General features: G+C 55.4%; 1 protein-coding gene across 2 annotated transcripts in view; it reads right to left on the bottom strand.

The window, feature by feature from the left end:
- Window positions 1-18,805, bottom strand: part of LOC144733884 (uncharacterized) — a 38,772-nt gene extending 19,967 nt beyond the window's left edge. The window contains exons 1-4 of one of the 2 annotated variants that reach the window (XM_078615890.1): window positions 18,706-18,805; window positions 14,344-14,432; window positions 13,549-13,665; window positions 107-241 (exon numbers count right to left, since the gene is read on the bottom strand). In XM_078615890.1, the coding sequence (XP_078472016.1) occupies window positions 107-241; window positions 13,549-13,665; window positions 14,344-14,431 (340 nt within the window). In that variant the 5' untranslated portion in view covers window position 14,432; window positions 18,706-18,805. Of the gene's footprint in view, window positions 1-106; window positions 242-13,548; window positions 13,666-14,343; window positions 14,433-18,665 lie in introns of both variants that reach the window. The other variant, XM_078615891.1, reaches the window with a different exon arrangement.
- Between the last annotated feature and the right edge of the window lie 834 nt (window positions 18,806-19,639).

Below are 19,639 nucleotides of genomic sequence, written 5' to 3' on the forward strand. Positions count from 1 at the left end.
GCCACCAATCGACTCAACACTGCCCATAGACTCAACACTGCTTGTCACCCCACCACCCCTTCCTCACACACCACCCCTCACCCACTACCCCCCCCCTCTTCCTCACCATCCTCCGGCGTCGTATCGGTGCAGAACTCGGCGTGGTCCGGGCAGCACTCCCCGAACTCCACGCAGGTCGAGTCGCAGTGGCACCGCCGGCCCCGGCGGAACGGCTCCTCGCAGCGGCCTCGGCACGACGACTCTGCGATCAGCGCCCCCACCACGCACACAACATCGTTAAAAAGTCTCCCCCCCGTGTAGCCTCTAGCAGGGCTGCAGGGGCAAGTGCTGTTAGTGGCGAGTAGCTGCAGCACCTACACACAGACAAAGATACCCGGTGTAGCCTCTAGCAGGGCTGTAGGGGCAAGTGTTGTTAGTAGCGCCTATACACAGACAAAGATACCCAGTGTAGTCTCTAGCAGGGCTGTAGGGGCAAGTGTTGTTAGCAGCGCCTATACACAGACAAAGCTCCCCCGTGTAGCCTCTAACAGGGCTGTAGGGGCAAGTGCTGTTAGTAGCACCTATACACAGACAAAGACCCCCCGTGTAGCCTCTAACAGGGCTGTAGGGGCAAGTGCTGTTAGTAGCGCCTATATACAGATAAAGATCCCCCGTGTGGCCTCTAGCAGGGCTGTAGGGGCAAGTGCTGTTAGTAGCCCCTATACACAGACAAAGATCCCCCGTGTAGCCTCTAGCAGGGCTGTAGGGGCAAGTGTTGTTAGTAGCGCCTATACACAGACAAAATCCCCCGTGTAGCCTCTAGCAGGGCTGTAAGGGCAAGTGTTGTTAGTAGCGCCTATACACAGACAAAGATACCTGGTGTAGCCTCTAGCAGGGCTGTAGGGGCAAGTGTTAGTAGCGAGTAGCAGCAGCGTCTATACACAGACAAAGATCCCCCCTGTAGCCTCTAGCAGGGCTGCAGAGGCAAGTGTTGTTAGTGGTGAGTAGCAGCAGCGCCTATACACACACAAAAATCCCCCGTGTAGCCTCTAGCAGGGCTGCAGGGGCAAGTGCTGTTAGTAGCGCCTATATACAGATAAAGATCCCCCGTGTAGCCTCTAGCAGGGCTGCAGGGGCAAGTGCTGTTAGTAACGCCTATACACACACAAAGATCCCCCGTATAGCCTCTAGCAGGCTGTTGGGGCAAGTGCTGTTAGTAGCGAGTAGCAGCAGCGCCTATACACAGATAAAGATCCCCCGTGCAGCCTCTAGCAGGCTGTTGGGGCAAGTGCTGTTAGTAGCGAGTAGCAGCAGCGCCTATACACAGACAAAGCTCCCCCGTGTAGCCTCTAACAGGGCTGTAGGGGCAAGTGCTGTTAGTAGCGCCTATACACAGAGAAAGCTCCCCCGTGTAGCCTCTAGCAGGGCTGTAGGGGCAAGTTCTGTTAGTAGCGCCTATACACAGACAAAGATCCCCCGTGTAGCCTCTGGCAGGGCTGTAGGGGCAAGTGCTGTTAGTAGCACCTATACACAAAGACCCCCCGTGTAGCCTCTAACAGGGCTGTTGGGGCAAGTGCTGTTAGTAGCACCTATACACAGACAAAGAACCCCCGTGTAGCCTCTAGCAGGGCTGTAGGGGCAAGTGCTGTTAGTGGTGAGTAGCAGCAGCGCCTATACACAGACAAAGATCCCCCCTGTAGCCTCTAGCATACTGCTGGGGCAAGTGTTGTTAGTAGCGCCTATACACAGACAAAGATCCCCCGTGTCGCCTCTAGCAGGGCTGTAGGGGCAAGTGCTGTTAGTAGCGCCTATACACAGACAAAGATCCCCCGTGTAGCCTCTAGCAGGGCTGTAGGGGCAAGTGTTGTTAGTAGCGCCTATACACAGACAAAATCTCCCGTGTAGCCTCTAGCAGGGCTGTAAGGGCAAGTGTTGTTAGTAGCATCCTATACACAGACAAAGATACCTGGTGTAGCCTCTAGCAGGGCTGTAGGGGCAAGTGTTAGTAGCGAGTAGCAGCAGCGTCTATACACAGACAAAGATCCCCCCTGTAGCCTCTAGCAGGGCTGCAGAGGCAAGTGTTGTTAGTGGTGAGTAGCAGCAGCGCCTATACACACACAAAGATCCCCCGTGTAGCCTCTAGCAGGGCTGCAGGGGCAAGTGCTGTTAGTAGCGCCTATATACAGATAAAGATCCCCCGTGTAGCCTCTAGCAGGGCTGCAGGGGCAAGTGCTGTTAGTAACGCCTATACACACACAAAGATCCCCCGTATAGCCTCTAGCAGGCTGTTGGGGCAAGTGCTGTTAGTAGCGAGTAGCAGCAGCGCCTATACACAGATAAAGATCCCCCGTGCAGCCTCTAGCAGGCTGTTGGGGCAAGTGCTGTTAGTAGCGAGTAGCAGCAGCGCCTATACACAGACAAAGCTCCCCCGTGTAGCCTCTAACAGGGCTGTAGGGGCAAGTGCTGTTAGTAGCGCCTATACACAGAGAAAGCTCCCCCGTGTAGCCTCTAGCAGGGCTGTAGGGGCAAGTTCTGTTAGTAGCGCCTATACACAGACAAAGATCCCCCGTGTAGCCTCTGGCAGGGCTGTAGGGGCAAGTGCTGTTAGTAGCACCTATACACAAAGACCCCCCGTGTAGCCTCTAACAGGGCTGTTGGGGCAAGTGCTGTTAGTAGCACCTATACACAGACAAAGAACCCCCGTGTAGCCTCTAGCAGGGCTGTAGGGGCAAGTGCTGTTAGTGGTGAGTAGCAGCAGCGCCTATACACAGACAAAGATCCCCCCTGTAGCCTCTAGCATACTGCTGGGGCAAGTGTTGTTAGTAGCGCCTATACACAGACAAAGATCCCCCGTGTCGCCTCTAGCAGGGCTGTAGGGGCAAGTGCTGTTAGTAGCGCCTATACACAGACAAAGATCCCCCGTGTAGCCTCTAGCAGGGCTGTAGGGGCAAGTGCTGTTAGTAGCAGCAGCGCCTATACACAGACAAAGATCCCCCCTGTAGCCTCTAGCAGGGCTGCAGGGGCAAGTGCTGTTAGTAGCGCCTATACACAAAGATCCCCCGTGAAGCCTCTAGCAGGGCTGTAGGGGCAAGTGCTGTCAGTGGTGAGTAGCAGCAGCGCCTATACACAGACAAAGATCCCCCGTATAGCCTCTAACAGGGCAGTAGGGGCAAGTGCTGTTAGTAGCGCCTATACACAGACAACGATCCCCCGTGTAGCCTCTAGCAGGCTGTTGGGGCAAGTGCTGTTAGTAGCGAGTAGCAGCAGCGCCTATACACAGACAAAGCTCCCCCGTGTAGCCTCTAACAGGGCTGTAGGGGCAAGTGCTGTTAGTAGCACCTATACACAGACAAAGACCCCCCGTGTAGCCTCTAACAGGGCTATAGGGGCAAGTGCTGTTAGTAGCGCCTATACACAGAGAAAGCTCCCCCGTGTAGCCTCTAGCAGGACTGTAGGGGCAAGTTCTGTTAGTAGCGCCTATACACAGACAAAGATCCCCCGTGTAGCCTCTGGCAGGGCTGTAGGGGCAAGTGTTGTTAGTGGCGAGTAGCAGCAGCGCCTATACACATGAAGTATTGGAAAATGACGGCAGGAAACTCCTTGACGGGAACACACTTCTTTTATTAAATCTTGACTTGTAACAATACAACGCGTGGCCTCTCTTCTTCACACCGCACTTCTCTTGACTCAGGATTCTGTGCTGCCGGCTCTCTGTGCCTCGTGTAGACTCCGCGCCTCGGCTACACTCCTCTCTCGCCTCGTGTAGACTCTGCGCCTCTGCTACACTCTCTCTCTCTCTCCTCGTGTAGACTTTGCTCTCTCTCTCCTCGTGTAGACTTTGCTCTCTCTCTCGCTGGCTACACCGTATGCATACTCGGCTCGTGCAGACCGTTCTCTCTCGCTGGCTACACCGTATGCATACTCGGCTCGTGCAGACCGTTCTCTCTCGCTGGCTACACACTACACATTACTCAGCTCGTGTAGACCGTTCTATCTCGCTGGCTACACACTATACATTACTCAGCTCGTGTAGACCGTTCTATCTCGCTGGCTACACACTATACCTTACTCAGCTCGTGTAGACCGTTCTATCTCGCTGGCTACACACTATACCTACTCTCTTCTACTCTCCATTACTCTCCTCTCCGGGCTCTATCTCTACACCTTCGTCTTCATTCTTAGATGGTTCCACTTCTGCCCCTTGCTCCTCTGTGCATCACCTTATATACCCCTTCTTCCCGGGAGACGGAGCGGATGCGGACCTCAACGTCGGCACCGCTCCTCCGTTACCCAATCCCCACGCGCTATCCCCACGATCCGGTTCCGCTCAGCGCGTGTTTCCACTCTCCGACCAATCACACCGCGCTGCTACCCGATCACTCCCTCTGGGCGCGTCACCGGCACACAGCCAATCAGCAGCACTACCCCCACCCGCGCACTGACGCCTGCTCCTCCCCGTCAGCGCGCGTCACCACACACACACCCGTACATACGCGCTGGCACACGACATATACACCCAGCGCGTATCACCGCTACATCACCCCCTCCCACATAGCTCGCAGCCGGCCCGGCTGCTAACAACAACCAACCACGACGATAAAACGACAACCAACAAAAAAAAACCCCATAACCCCCCGAGTGTGCCCCGTAACATAACACAACAACAACAACAACAAGAATAACTATGTACAGATTGACAATGAACGCGAAAAGTCAACAATAACACGATACGAGCAAATTCGAAACGAACGCGCCCCACGTCCCTGCGACTACACGCAGTGACGAGGCGCTCCAACTGCCCCGACTCCTCACGAGGCAGGTCATGCAAAGTAGCACGACCTGGCGCGAGTCCGTCTGGCTGGTCCATCGTATGGGGCGGGACACTGACGACCGTCCGGCGGTTCCGGCCGCTCCAGACGGCGCGGAACGGGCCTGAAAGGGCCGGCCCCGCCGCGGAGATCCGGCCGCCGGTGATCGGCAGCTGTCAGTTCCGAGACACCTGGGAGCAGATCAGGTGACAATACGTGTGGATCAGGCAGAGACATTTCCCCCTCTGGGTCGCCGGTCACGTCACACGCCCGGCCATCACGACACAAGGGGAGGCCATATGGAGGCGAGAACGGTTTCAGTCGGGAGGGGTGAACGTACCACCGGCGCTTTCCCCACTTTATCTGAACGCACTGGGGCCGTGCAACGCGCACGACCTCCACGGGTCCCCTCCACGGTCTCAACAATTTAGGCGACGTAGCCAAGGGTGCCTGAGGGCAATGCAGCCAGGCCCTGTCACCTGGTTTCCATTCGTGCATGGACATCTTCCGTGCCCGCAACCGTTCATTAGCAATTTGGCGAGCCCGCGAATTAAGCCGTGCGGCCTCCCTCGCCTCTGTCAGCTTATGAATATTAAACTTAATATGTTCTGCCAAATTAGAATTAGTTCGTGGAGCGGACAGGCCAAGTTGCGTTTCTATTGGCGGGTCAGCTTCCCGACCGTACATCAAATAGAATGGGGAAAACCCCGTAGCTGCATGGGGGGCCATTCTATACGCGGCAAGGACTCCCGGGACCTGCAGGTCCCAATCTACATGTGCCTCGCACACCTGCTGGCACAGCATGGAAGTCAAGGTTTTGTGGAGTCTCTCCACCATCCCGTCAGTCTGCGGGTGGTACGGGGAGGTACGCACCTTCTTGGTACCCAACAGATCGCACACCTCTTGCAACAATTTACTCGAAAAATTTTTACCTTGGTCGGTCAGCAGGCGTTCGGGAGCCCCCTTGTCCAGGACATAGCCCTGGACGAAGGCATCCGTCACAGCCGCTGCCGACTGGTTAGCGAGAGGCCACGCCATAGGCCATCGGGTAAAGTATTCGACCCCCACTAACAAATATTTATTCCCTCTCGGCGTGACTGGGAAGGGCCCCAAAATATCGAGTGCAACGAGCTCGTTGGTACGCGAGACCTGAATAGATTGCAGCGGTGGATTAGCTGCCACGGCCGGTGGTTTACGCCTGGCGCACTCAACGCACCCCTTCAGAATATGCACCACATCACTTCCCATTCCCGGCCAGTAATAGTCACGCTGAAGCAGGGCAAGCGTCTTGTTAACTCCCAAGTGCAAGAGGCGTTCGTGTGCCGCCAAGACAACCCTCCCCCTCACAGCGGAAGGCACCACGAGTGCGTTCCGCCGGGACAAACTGTCCCATTTCAATAACACGCCCCGCTCAAGTACATAGGAGCCGGTACGCTCCTGGTCCCCCTCGGGACCCCCAACCTTGCGGCGCAATGCTAGCAGCGAGCTGTCCGCCATCTGGAGGCGGCCCCATTCGCTGAGCGACAGCGAGAGCAGCGAGTCCCGACCCTGAGAGGCAGTGGAATCATCCCCACTCGGTGCGCCCGCTGTCGCAGCCAGTGCCCCCATCTCCCCCGCAAGCGTCGGTTTACAGCGCGCCGATCCCGACAAACACGCGCATTCATCACAAGGCAACAACCGCGACAAGCAATCGGCATTCGTGTGTCGCAACCCCTTACGGTACGTAGTCGTAAACTGATAGTCCTGGAGGACTTCCAACCAACGCGACAACTGGCCCGAGGGCTGGGCGACCCTCAATGAATACTGTAGCGCCGCGTGGTCCGTTCGGACTGTAAAGTGACGACCATACAGATATGGCCTAAACTGCTGCACAAAAAAAACAATGGCAAGCAGCTCGCGACGGGTGACACAGTAGCGCTGCTCCGCCGGAGACAACACCCTACTACCGTAGGCGACAACTCTTTCGACCCCCCCAACGACTTGGGATAGCACCCCCCCAATGCCCGTGTTGCTAGCATCCGTGTCCAGCAAAAAGGGACTGGCAAAATCGGGATAACACAAGGGTGGGGCACCCACCAAGGCGTCCCGGAGGGAGCGAAACGCGGCCTCCTCCTCCGGTCCCCATTTGAACTTCACTCCCTTCGCCGTTAGAGCGTGCAAGGGTTTTGCAATAGTGGCGAAGTGCTCAACGAACCGCCGATAATAAGAAGCAAACCCGATGAAACTACGCACGTCGGAAACGGACGTAGGTGTCGGCCACGAACCGACACAATCCGTCTTCGCGGGATCGGTGGAGATCCCCGAAGAATCGACAATGTGACCCAAGTATCTAACGGACCTACGAAGGAGGTGACATTTGGCCGGTTTAAATTTCAACTTAGCCGATCGCATTCGCAAGAACACCCCTCTCAATCGCCGGAGGTGTTCCTCAAACGTTTTACTGAAAACAATGACATCGTCCATATAAATCAAGCATGTATCCCACTGCAAGCCCGACAAAACCAGCTCCATAAGTCGCTGAAACGTCGCTGGAGAGGAGTGAAGTCCCATGGGTAACCGGTTAAACTGGAACAGCCCCCCTGGAGTCCGAAATGCTGTCTTAGGTTTCGACTCTTCGTCGAGCGGCAACTGCCAAAACCCCGATAACAAATCAAGAGTCGAAAAATATCGCGCACCCGACAATGCATCGAGGGACTCATCCATCCTGGGGAGCGGATACGCGTCAGCCACAGAGATCTTATTCAGGCGACGGAAATCAACGCAGAATCGCAGGGACCCGTCCTGCTTCTTAACCAGCACAATAGGCGCTCCCCACGGGCTAGAGGAGGGTGAAATAATATCGGCTTCTAGCATATCGTTAACAGCCGACTGAACATGTTCCTTCTCCACGGGACTCAGTCGGAAGGGATTTAGCCTGACCGGCGCCGCATCGCCCGTTTCAATGTGATGGTGCAACAAATCCGTGCACCCAATGTCATACTTATGTTTACTGAATACATCAGAGAATTCAATGAGCAACTCGCGCAGCGCACCCAACTGCGCCGCCGACAAATCGTCCGAGGCGGCACATAACGAATGGACCCACTCAAGGTCTTCCCTTGGCTCAACGTTCCGCGCGGGGCTCGAGCCCACCTGCGCAACCAACCCATCATCCCCAGGAACCTGCGCCGCGTGAGCCAGCACGGTGCCCTGCGGGATGACAGCTGGTCGCGACCCCGCGTTCAAAACCATCACAAACGGATCCCTGTCAGCCCGCACCAAAGTGTGAGCCACCGATAAATCAAGACCCCCGACAGCCTTGTTAGAAGGACCCAAAAGCATACTCTGTCCCGAAGCCTCCCTCACCCATGGTTTTCGCAACCGGAGGGGAATCAACATCTGTGAACCCGGGGGCACTTGCACTGTCTGCGTCGCCACCGCTTGTATCGTAGCGCACGCCGTCCGAATGTCAGTAGAGCCCGTCAAAAATGAAATCCGGCGACCCGATGGCAGTTCAATGCATCGTTGATCGATAAGAATTTTAATGGGCATTTTAGCCAAAAAGTCAGTGCCCAAAAGACACGGAACTGCCAAAGAAGACGAAACGAAAACGGGTCCCGATAATTTGATATCTCCAATGCAAATGGACGCCCTAACCTGACCGATAATGCCCAACGATCCCCCATTAGCGGCGTAAAATGGCACATCCACTGGAAGCAGCGGACGACATTGGACTGGAAGAATATTATAAATGAGGTCCGATATAATAGTTGCCGATGCCCCCGTGTCCACTAACACCCTAATCTCAACCCCATCAATAGATCCCGTAACAACGGACGAACCCGCCGAAGCAGCCACAATTCTATGCCCCAATTCCGCCCATTCAATGTCTCCCTGGTCCCGGCCGAACCCCCCTCGCCGAACCGAATCCCCGAACCTTAACCGGCCCTCCTCCGCCGCAACGCGGCGTCCCATGTGTGCCGAATAAACAGGCCGAGCGTGTGAGGTGCCGCGACTTGCCGGGGATTGTAGAGATGACTTGGGCTCTCGGTCGTCGTCCAGCCGAGCTCCTATGGCGCGCTGCCGCGGAGCGCGGCACCCGGACGCCACGTGGCCCCGGAGGCCGCAGTTATAGCACGTGACGAGGGTCGGAGTAGATCTTGGTTGCTCCGACTTTCGGCCCGATCGCAGAGGCGACCGGGCCCCCGGCCTCCAGTCCCCTGGTCGTCCCGTGGCGAACGCCTCCTCTCGTGGGCTGACGACTTGGGGTTCGGCGACCACCAACCCCGGGGCTGCGACGACAGCAGCGTTGCAACCAACGCCTTGCTTCCGTTGTAGGGCCTCGTGCGCTTGAATACTCGTGGCGACTCTCAAAGAAGAAATATCAATGTCGTCAGCTGTGTTGATAGGGACCCCCAGGTCCTGCGCCAACTTGAGCAGCTGCTCCAAAACCATCGCGTCTTGGCCCTCCTCGTCCATCCGAGGGAACGCAGCATCAGCAAGAGCCAGCAACGCCGTGCGATAGGCCAGCGCGGTCTCCGTGGCCGCTTTCCGTCTTGCGTAGAACTGATGGCGGCATGTAGAGGGAGGCCCGTAGACCCTGGCCAACAAACCCAGCGCATCCTTCAGCGTGGAGCGGTCCGACTTCCGTGCAGCCCTGAAGGCCGCGAGCGCATCGTCGTCCAGCATGGCGGGCAATGCCCGCAGCGCCGTAGCATCGGACCACGCTGACATCTCTTGATGCGCCAAAAACCTTCGCTGAAATTGGCCCCAGTCTCCGCCTTCCGCCTTGAAGGCTGACAACGTGGGCAGGCGCTGCTGAAAAATGAAGTCATCCGCCTCGTGGTTCCTCTCCGCCTGTCCGTCAGTGTCTAAGATGGCGGCTCCAGCAGCAGACGTAAGATGGCGGACCCCCTCGCGCGCTGATGACGTCGATGCGCGCGCTTGGGAACCCACCACCACGTGGCGCTCGCCGTTCCCGCCAAAAGTAGGCCCAGGCGCAATGGCGGGAATCCCCCATTCGTTTTGGCGGGAATCTGCGGGGCGACCTTGTAAAATGTCCCCCACCGTCCCCGCTCCTCCCGACGAGCTGATCTCCGCCAAGATGGACGCGGCGGCGAGCAGCAGCTCCGCCAGTCGGGAGTGCGCCTCACGAAGCCCGGCGTCTGTCCCCGGTCGCTCGGCCGGCGCCGTCGACGGACCCTGCAGCGTGGGCAAGTCCTCTTCCTCACCCCCCGCCACCAGCGGCTCCGAGTCGTCCAGGTCTTCCTCGCGGTCAATCCCGTGGGTCCTACGGGTCTTCCTCGTCTCCATACTTGGAAGCCCGTTTCACTTCTGACGCCAGATGAAGTATTGGAAAATGACGGCAGGAAACTCCTTGACGGGAACACACTTCTTTTATTAAATCTTGACTTGTAACAATACAACGCGTGGCCTCTCTTCTTCACACCGCACTTCTCTTGACTCAGGATTCTGTGCTGCCGGCTCTCTGTGCCTCGTGTAGACTCCGCGCCTCGGCTACACTCCTCTCTCGCCTCGTGTAGACTCTGCGCCTCTGCTACACTCTCTCTCTCTCTCTCTCCTCGTGTAGACTTTGCTCTCTCTCTCCTCGTGTAGACTTTGCTCTCTCTCTCGCTGGCTACACCGTATGCATACTCGGCTCGTGCAGACCGTTCTCTCTCGCTGGCTACACCGTATGCATACTCGGCTCGTGCAGACCGTTCTCTCTCGCTGGCTACACACTACACATTACTCAGCTCGTGTAGACCGTTCTATCTCGCTGGCTACACACTATACATTACTCAGCTCGTGTAGACCGTTCTATCTCGCTGGCTACACACTATACCTTACTCAGCTCGTGTAGACCGTTCTATCTCGCTGGCTACACACTATACCTACTCTCTTCTACTCTCCATTACTCTCCTCTCCGGGCTCTATCTCTACACCTTCGTCTTCATTCTTAGATGGTTCCACTTCTGCCCCTTGCTCCTCTGTGCATCACCTTATATACCCCTTCTTCCCGGGAGACGGAGCGGATGCGGACCTCAACGTCGGCACCGCTCCTCCGTTACCCAATCCCCACGCGCTATCCCCACGATCCGGTTCCGCTCAGCGCGTGTTTCCACTCTCCGACCAATCACACCGCGCTGCTACCCGATCACTCCCTCTGGGCGCGTCACCGGCACACAGCCAATCAGCAGCACTACCCCCACCCGCGCACTGACGCCTGCTCCTCCCCGTCAGCGCGCGTCACCACACACACACCCGTACATACGCGCTGGCACACGACATATACACCCAGCGCGTATCACCGCTACACACAGACAAAGGTCCCCCGTGTAGCCTCTAGCATACTGCTGGGGCAAGTGTTGTTAGTAGCGCCTATACACAGACAAAGATCCCCCGTGTAGCCTCTAGCAGGGCTGTAGGGGCAAGTGCTGTTAGTAGCGCCTATACACAGACAAAGATCCCCCGTGTAGCCTCTAACAGGATGTTGGGGCAAGTGCTGTTAGAAGCGCCTATACACAGATAAAGATCCCCCGTGAAGCCTCTAGCAGGGCTGTAGGGGCAAGTGCTGTCAGTGGTGAGTAGCAGCAGCGCCTATACACAGACAAAGATCCCCCGTATAGCCTCTAACAGGGCAGTAGGGGCAAGTGCTGTTAGTAGCGCCTATACACAGACAACGATCCCCCGTGTAGCCTCTGGTAGGGCTGTAGGGGCAAGTGCTGTTAGTAGCGCCTATACACAGATAAAGATCCCCCGTGTAGCCTCTAACAGGGCTGCAGGGGCAAGTGTTGTTAGTGGTGAGTAGCAGCAGCGCCTATACACAGACAAAGATCCCCCGTGTAGCCTCTAGCAGACTGTGGGGGGCAACTTCTGTAAGGGGCCGTCCATAAATGACGTCACGCGATTTTGGACGATTTTTGACCCCCCCTTTCTTCGTCACAAAAAGTCAGACCCCCCCCTAAAATAAAACGTCACAAAGCTCTGCCCCCCCCCAAAAAAAATATTAAACATGCTTCAAATCGCTTTAAACTATTGTCATTGTTGTGCGTATTTAATGTGGCGCTGCACTCTGATGTCGTAGCAGAAAACATTTATCAAAAAGTATATTTAATTAAGTAGAACGTGTTGTCTATATTTATTTAAAGTTGCGCATTTTGATGTGACGTCACATGTCTCACCCCCCCCATCGTCACAAATGTCTGACCCCCCCCCCCCTAGGTGCGTGACGGCGATGATGATGATGGTGGTAGTGATGATGGTGGTGGTTGTGGTGGTGATGATGATGGTGGTGGTAGTGATGATGATGGTGGTGGTAGTGATGATGATGGTGGTGGTGGTAGTGATGATGATGGTGGCGGTGGTAGTCAGAGGTGTGGACTCGAGTCATGTGACTTGGACTCGAGTCAGACTCGAGTCATGAATTTGATGACTTGCGACTCGACTTGGACTTGCATAACAATGACTTTGTCCCACCTATGAGATGTGGACTCGAGTCATGTGACTTGGACTCGAGTCAGACTCGAGTCATGAATTTGATGACTTGCGACTCGACTTGGACTTGCATAACAATGACTTTGTCCCACCTCTGGTGGTAGTGATAGTGATGGTGGTAGTGATGATGATGGTGGTGGTGGTAGTGATAGTGATGGTGGTAGTGATGATGATGGTGGTAGTGATGATGATGGTGGTGGTAGTGGTGATGATGATGGTGGTAGTGATGGTGATGATGGTAGTGATAGTGATGATGGTAGTGATAGTGATGATGATGGTGGTAGTGATGATGATGGTGGTGGTAGTGATGATGATGGTGGTGGGTGTGATGATGGTGGTGGTGGGTGTGATGATGATTGTGGTAGTGATGATGATGGTGGTAGTAGTGATGATGATGGTGGTGGTAGTGATGATGTTGGTGGTGGTAGTGATGATGATGGTGGTGGTAGTGATGATGATGGTGGTGGTAGTGATGATGATGGTGGTGGGTGTGATGATGATTGTGGTAGTGATGATGATGGTGGTAGTGATGATGATGATGATGGTGGTGGTATTGATGATGATGGTGGTAGTGATGATGATGGTGGTAGTGATGATGATGGTGGTGGTAGTGATGATGATGGTAGTGATGATGATGGTAATGATGATGATGGTGCTGGTGATGGTGATGATGATGGTGATGATGATGATGCTGACGACGATGGTGCTGATGATGATGGTGATGATGATGATGGTGATGATGATGATGATTGTGATGATGATGGTGATGATGATGATGACGATGTTGCTGATGATAACGGTGATGATGGCGCTTATGATGGTGCTGCTGATGATGGTGCTGATGTTGACGACGGTTGATGACGATGATGATGACGATGATGACGATGATGATGACGACGATGATGATGACGATGATGATGATGACGATGATGACGACGACGGTTGATGACGATGATGATGACGATGATGATAACGATGATGATGATGACGATAATGGCGATGACGATGATGATGATGACGATGATGACGACGACGGTTGATGACGATGATGACGATGACGATGACGGTAGATGACGATGATGGCGATGACGATGATGGCGATGACGACGATGATGATGATGACGATGATGATGATGACAATGGCGATGACGATGATGATGACGACGACGGTTGATGACGATGATGGCGATGACAATGATGATGGTGACGATGATGACGACGACGATGATGACGACGACGACGATGATGACGACGACGACGACGACGCCGTGTGTCTCTCTCTCACCCTTGGTGCAGACGCTCCTGAAGTCGCGGCAGCACTGCTTGAACTTGGTGCAGTCGAAGTCGCAGGAGCACGTGACGCCTCTCACGAACGACTCCCCACAGCGGCCCACGCACGACCCTCGTGGGGAGAGAGGCAAAGACAAAGATCCCCCGTGTAGCCTTCGCCGGCTGCTGGGGGCAAGTGCTGTTGGGGCATAAGCAGCATCTGGCCACCAACCCCCCCCCCTCCACCATCACCCGATGATAGTGGTGGTGGTGATAGTGGTGCTGATGGTGGTGGTTGTGGTGATGATGGTGATGGTGGTGACGGTGATGATGGTGGTGGTGATGATGGTGGTGATGTTGATGGTGGTGATGTTGTTGGTTATGATGGTGGTGTTGATGGTGATAATGATGATGGTGGTGACGGTGATGGTGGTGGTAATGGTGGTGATAGGGTTAGTGATGGTGGCGGAGGTGATGATGGTGGTGATGGTGAATATGATGATGGTGGTGCTGATGGTGGTGGTTGTGGTGATTATGATGATGATGATGGTGGTGATGATGGTGGTGATGATGGTGATGGTGGTGATGGTGATGATGGTGGTGATGGTGGTGATGATGGTGATGGTGGTGATGGTGGTGACGGTGGTGATGATGATGGTGATGATGATGGTGGTGATGATGGTGATGGTGGTGATGGTGGTGATGATGGTGATGGTGGTGATGATAGTGGTGGTGATGATGGTGGTTGTGGTGGTGATGATGGTGGTGATGATGGTGATGATGATGATGGTGATGATGGTGACGGACTCACTGTCTCCTCGTCTTAATGAGGTGGTGGTTTGTAGCAGCAGCAGCGTCGTCATCGCGAACAGCAACACCGAGATCCCTCCCAGAAACATCCTGTCAGGAAAAGAGTCCACTCACTCACTCACTCACCTCCTCACCAACTCACTCACTCACCCACTCAGTCACTCACCCACTCACTCACCCACTCACCCACTCAGTCACTCAGTCACTCACCCACTCACTCACTCACCCACTCAGTCACTCACCCACTCGCCCACTCACTCACACACCCACTCACCCACTCACTAACCCACTCACCCACTCACTCACTCACTCACCCACTCACTCACTCACTCACTCACCCACTCACCCACTCACTCACCCACTCACTCACCCACTCACTCACTCATTCACTCACCCACTCACCCACTCACTCACCCACTCACCCACTTACTCACCCACTCGCCCACTCACCCACTCACTCACCCACTCACGCAGCCACTTACCCACACACTCAGCTACTCACTCACTCACCCACTCACTCACCCACTCACCCACTCACTCACCCACTCACTCAGTCACTCACCCACTCCCTCACCCACTCACTCACTTACCCATTCAACCACTCACCCACTCATTCACCAACTCACTCACCCACTCACACACTCACTCACCCTCTCACCCACTCACTCACTCACCCACTCACTCACTCACTTACTCACCCACTTACTCACCCACTCACTCACCCACTCCCTCACCCACTCACTCACCCACTCGCTCACCCACTTACTCACCTACTCACACACCCACTCACGCAGCCACTTACACACACACTCAGCCACTCACTCACTCACCCACTCACTCACCCACTCACCCACCCACTCATTCACCCACTCACCCACTCATTCACCCACTCACTCACCCACCCACCCACCCACTCACTCACTCACCCACTCACTCACTCACTCACTTACTCACCCACTTACTCACCCACTTACTCACCCACTCATTCACCCACTCACTCACCCACTCGCTCACCCACTTACTCACCCACTCACCCAATCACCCACCCACTCACGCAGCCACTTACACACACACTCAGCCACTCACCCACTCACTCAGCCACTCTCTCACCCACTCAGTCACTCACCCACTCCCTCACCTACTCACTGACTTACCCATTCACCCACTCACCCACCCACTCATTCACCCACTCACCCACTCATTCACCCACTCACTCACTCACCCACTCACCCACTCACTCACCCACTCACTCACCCACAAACACACTCACCCACTCACCCACCCACCCACCCACGCACTCACTCACTCACTCACCCACTCACTCACCCACTCACTCATTCACTCACCCACTCACCCACGCACTCACCCACTTACTCACCCACTCACCCACTTACCCACTCACCTACCCACTCACCCACACACTCACTCACCCACTCACTCATTCACCTACTCACTCACCCACTAACTGACTCACTCACCCACTCACTCACCCACTCACTCACCGATTCAACAATTCACTCATTAACACACTCACTCACCCATCCATTCACCCACCCAGTCACCCACTCACCTACACACTCACTCACACACACACTCACCCACTCACTAACCCACTCACCCACTCACTCACTCACCCACTCACTAACTCACCCACTCACCCACTCACTCACCCACTCACTTACCCACTCACTCACTCATTCACTCACCCACTCACTCACTTACTCACCCACTCGCCCACTCACCCACTCACTCACCCACTCACGCAGCCAATTACCCACACACTCAGCTACTCACCCACTCACCCACTCACCCACTCACTCACCCACTCACCCACTCACTCACCCACTCACTCAGTCACTCACCCACTCCCTCACTCACTTACCCATTCAACCACTCACCCACTCATTCACCAACTCACTCACCCACTCACACACTCACTCACCCTCTCACCCACTCACTCACTCACTCACTCACTTACTCACCCACTTACTCACCCACTCACTCACCTACTCACTCACCCACTCACTCACCCACTCGCTCACCCACTTACTCACCCAATCACCCACCCACTCACGCAGCCACTTACACACACACTCAGCCACTCACCCACTCACTCAGCCACTCTCTCACCCACTCAGTCACTCACCCACTCCCTCACCTACTCACTGACTTACCCATTCACCCACTCACCCACCCACTCATTCACCCACTCACCCACTCATTCACCCACTCACTCACCCACTCACTCACCCACTCACTCACCCACTCACTTACCCACAAACACACTCACCCACTCACCCACCCACCCACCCACGCACTCACTCACTCACTCACCCACTCACTCACCCACTCACTCATTCACTCACCCACTCACCCACGCACTCACCCACTTACTCACCCACTCACCCACTTACCCACTCACCTACCCACTCACCCACACACTCACTCACCCACACACTCATTCACCTACTCACTCACCCACTAACTGACTCACTCACCCACTCACTCACCCACTCACTCACCGATTCAACAATTCACTCATTAACACACTCACTCACCCATCCATTCACCCACCCAGTCACCCACTCACCTACACACTCACTCACACACACACTCACCCACTCACTAACCCACTCACCCACTCACTCACTCACCCACTCACTAACTCACCCACTCACCCACTCACTCACCCACTCACTTACCCACTCACTCATTCACTCACCCACTCACTCACTTACTCACCCACTCGCCCACTCACCCACTCACTCACCCACTCACGCAGCCAATTACCCACACACTCAGCTACTCACCCACTCACCCACTCACCCACTCACTCACCGACTCACCCACTCACTCACCCACTCACTCAGTCACTCACCCACTCCCTCACTCACTTACCCATTCAACCACTCACCCACTCATTCACCAACTCACTCACCCACTCACACACTCACTCACCCTCTCACCCACTCACTCACTCACTCACTTACTCACCCACTTACTCACCCACTCACTCACCCACTCACTCACCCACTCACTCACCCACTCGCTCACCCACTTACTCACCCACTCACCCACCCACTCACGCAGCTACTTACACACACACTCAGCCACTCACTCACTCACTCACCCACTCACTCACCCACTCACTCACCCACTCAGTCACTCACCCACTCCCTCACCTACTCACTCACTTACCCATGCACCCACTCACCCACCCACTCATTCACCCACTCACCCACTCATTCACCCACTCACTCACCCACTCACTCACTCACTCACCCACTCACTCACTCACTTACTCACCCACTTACTCACCCACTTACTCACCCACTCACTCACCCACTCACTCACCCACTCGCTCACCCACTTACTCACCCACTCACCCACTCACCCACCCACTCACGCAGGCACTTACACACACTCAGCCACTCACTCACCCACTCACTCAGCCACTCTCTCACCCACTCAGTCACTCACCCATTCCCTCACCTACTCACTCACTTACCCATTCACCCACTCACCCACCCACTCATTCACCCACTCACCCACTCATTCACCCACTCACTCACCCACTCACTCACCCACTCACTCACCCACTCACCCACAAACTCACTCACCCACTCACCCACCCACCCACTCACTCACTCACTCACCCACTCACTCACTCACCCACTCACTCATTCACTCACCCACTCACCCACGCACTCACCCACTTACTCACCCACTCATCCACTTACCCACTCACCTACCCACTCACCCACACACTCACTCACCCACTCACTCATTCACCTACTCACTCACCCACTAACTGACTCACTCACCCATCCACTCACTCACCAACTCACTCACCCATTCACCCCCCAGTCACCCACTCACCCACACACTCACTCACCCACTCACTCATTCACCTACTCACTCACCCACTAACTGACTCACTCACCCACTCACTCACCCACTCACTCACCGATTCAACAATTCACTCATTAACACACTCACTCACCCATCCATTCACCCACCCAGTCACCCACTCACCCACACACTCACTCACCCACTCACTCATTCACCTACTCACTCACCCACTAACTGACTCACTCACCCATCCACTCACTCACCAACTCACTCACCCATTCACCCCCCAGTCACCTACTCACTCACTCACCCACTCACGCACTTACTCACCCACTCACTCATTCACCCACTCACTCACCCACTCACTCACCCACTCATTCACCCACTCACTCACCCACTCACTCACCCACTGACTCAACCACTCACTCACTCACCCACTCACTCGCCCACTGACTCAACCACTGTACTCACCTAGTACTCTCTCTGTACTCTGCACAATTTCTCTACTTACTCTGTGCGCTGCTGCCTTGCTCGCTCCACACGACGACACAAATTGACCTCTCAGAGCTTGACTCCAACTCAGCCCCTGCTCACTCTTACACCGCCTTATACACCACGCACTCCACCTCGTCACTCCTCGCCCTCGCCCCCCCCCTCGCCCCTCCTCCCCCCCTCACCCCTCCACCCCCTCTTCCCCCTCGCCCCTCCCCCCTCCGCCCCCTCCTCCCACTCCTCCTGATCACCCCACCCCTCCTCCTCAGTGGGTGAGTGGGTGAGCGAGTGGGTGAGTGAGTTGGTGATTGAGTGGGTGAGTGAGTCGGTGGGTGAGTGGGTGAGTGAGTTGGTGATTGAGTGGGTGAGTGAGTGGGTGGGTGAGTGGGTGAGTGAGTTGGTGATTGAGTGGGTGAGTGAGTGAGTGGGTGAGTGGGTGGGTGAGTGAGTGAGTGAGTGAGTGGGTGAGTGGGTGGGTGAGTGAGTGGGTGAGTGAGTGCGTGAGTGAGTGAGTGGGTGAGTGAGTGGGTGGGTGGGTGAGTGGGTGAGTGAGTTGGTGATTGAGTGGGTGAGTGAGTGAGTGGGTGAGTGGGTGGGTGAGTGAGTGAGTGAGTGGGTGAGTGGGTGGGTGAGTGAGTGAGTGGGTGAGTGAGTGCGTGAGTGAGTGAGTGAGTGGGTGATTGAGTGGGTGATTGAGTGGGTGGGTGAGTGAGTGGGGGAGTGGGTGGGTGGGTGGGTGAGTGGGTGAGTGGGTGAGGGGGTAGGTGTGTGAGTGAGTGGGTGAGTGAGTGGGTGAGTGGTTAGGTGAGTGAGTGGGTGATTGAGTGGGTGAGTGAGTGGGTGAGTGAATAAGTGGGTGAGTGAGTGGGTGGGTGACTGTGTGAGTGGGTGAGTGAGTGGGTAAGTGAGTGGGTGATTGAGTGGGTGAGTGAGTGGGTGAGTGGGTGAGTGAA

The sequence above is a fragment of the Lampetra planeri genome, chromosome 48, assembly GCF_965212315.1.
Source record: "Lampetra planeri chromosome 48, kcLamPlan1.2.h2, whole genome shotgun sequence".
Classification (NCBI taxonomy): Eukaryota; Metazoa; Chordata; class Hyperoartia; order Petromyzontiformes; family Petromyzontidae; genus Lampetra; species Lampetra planeri.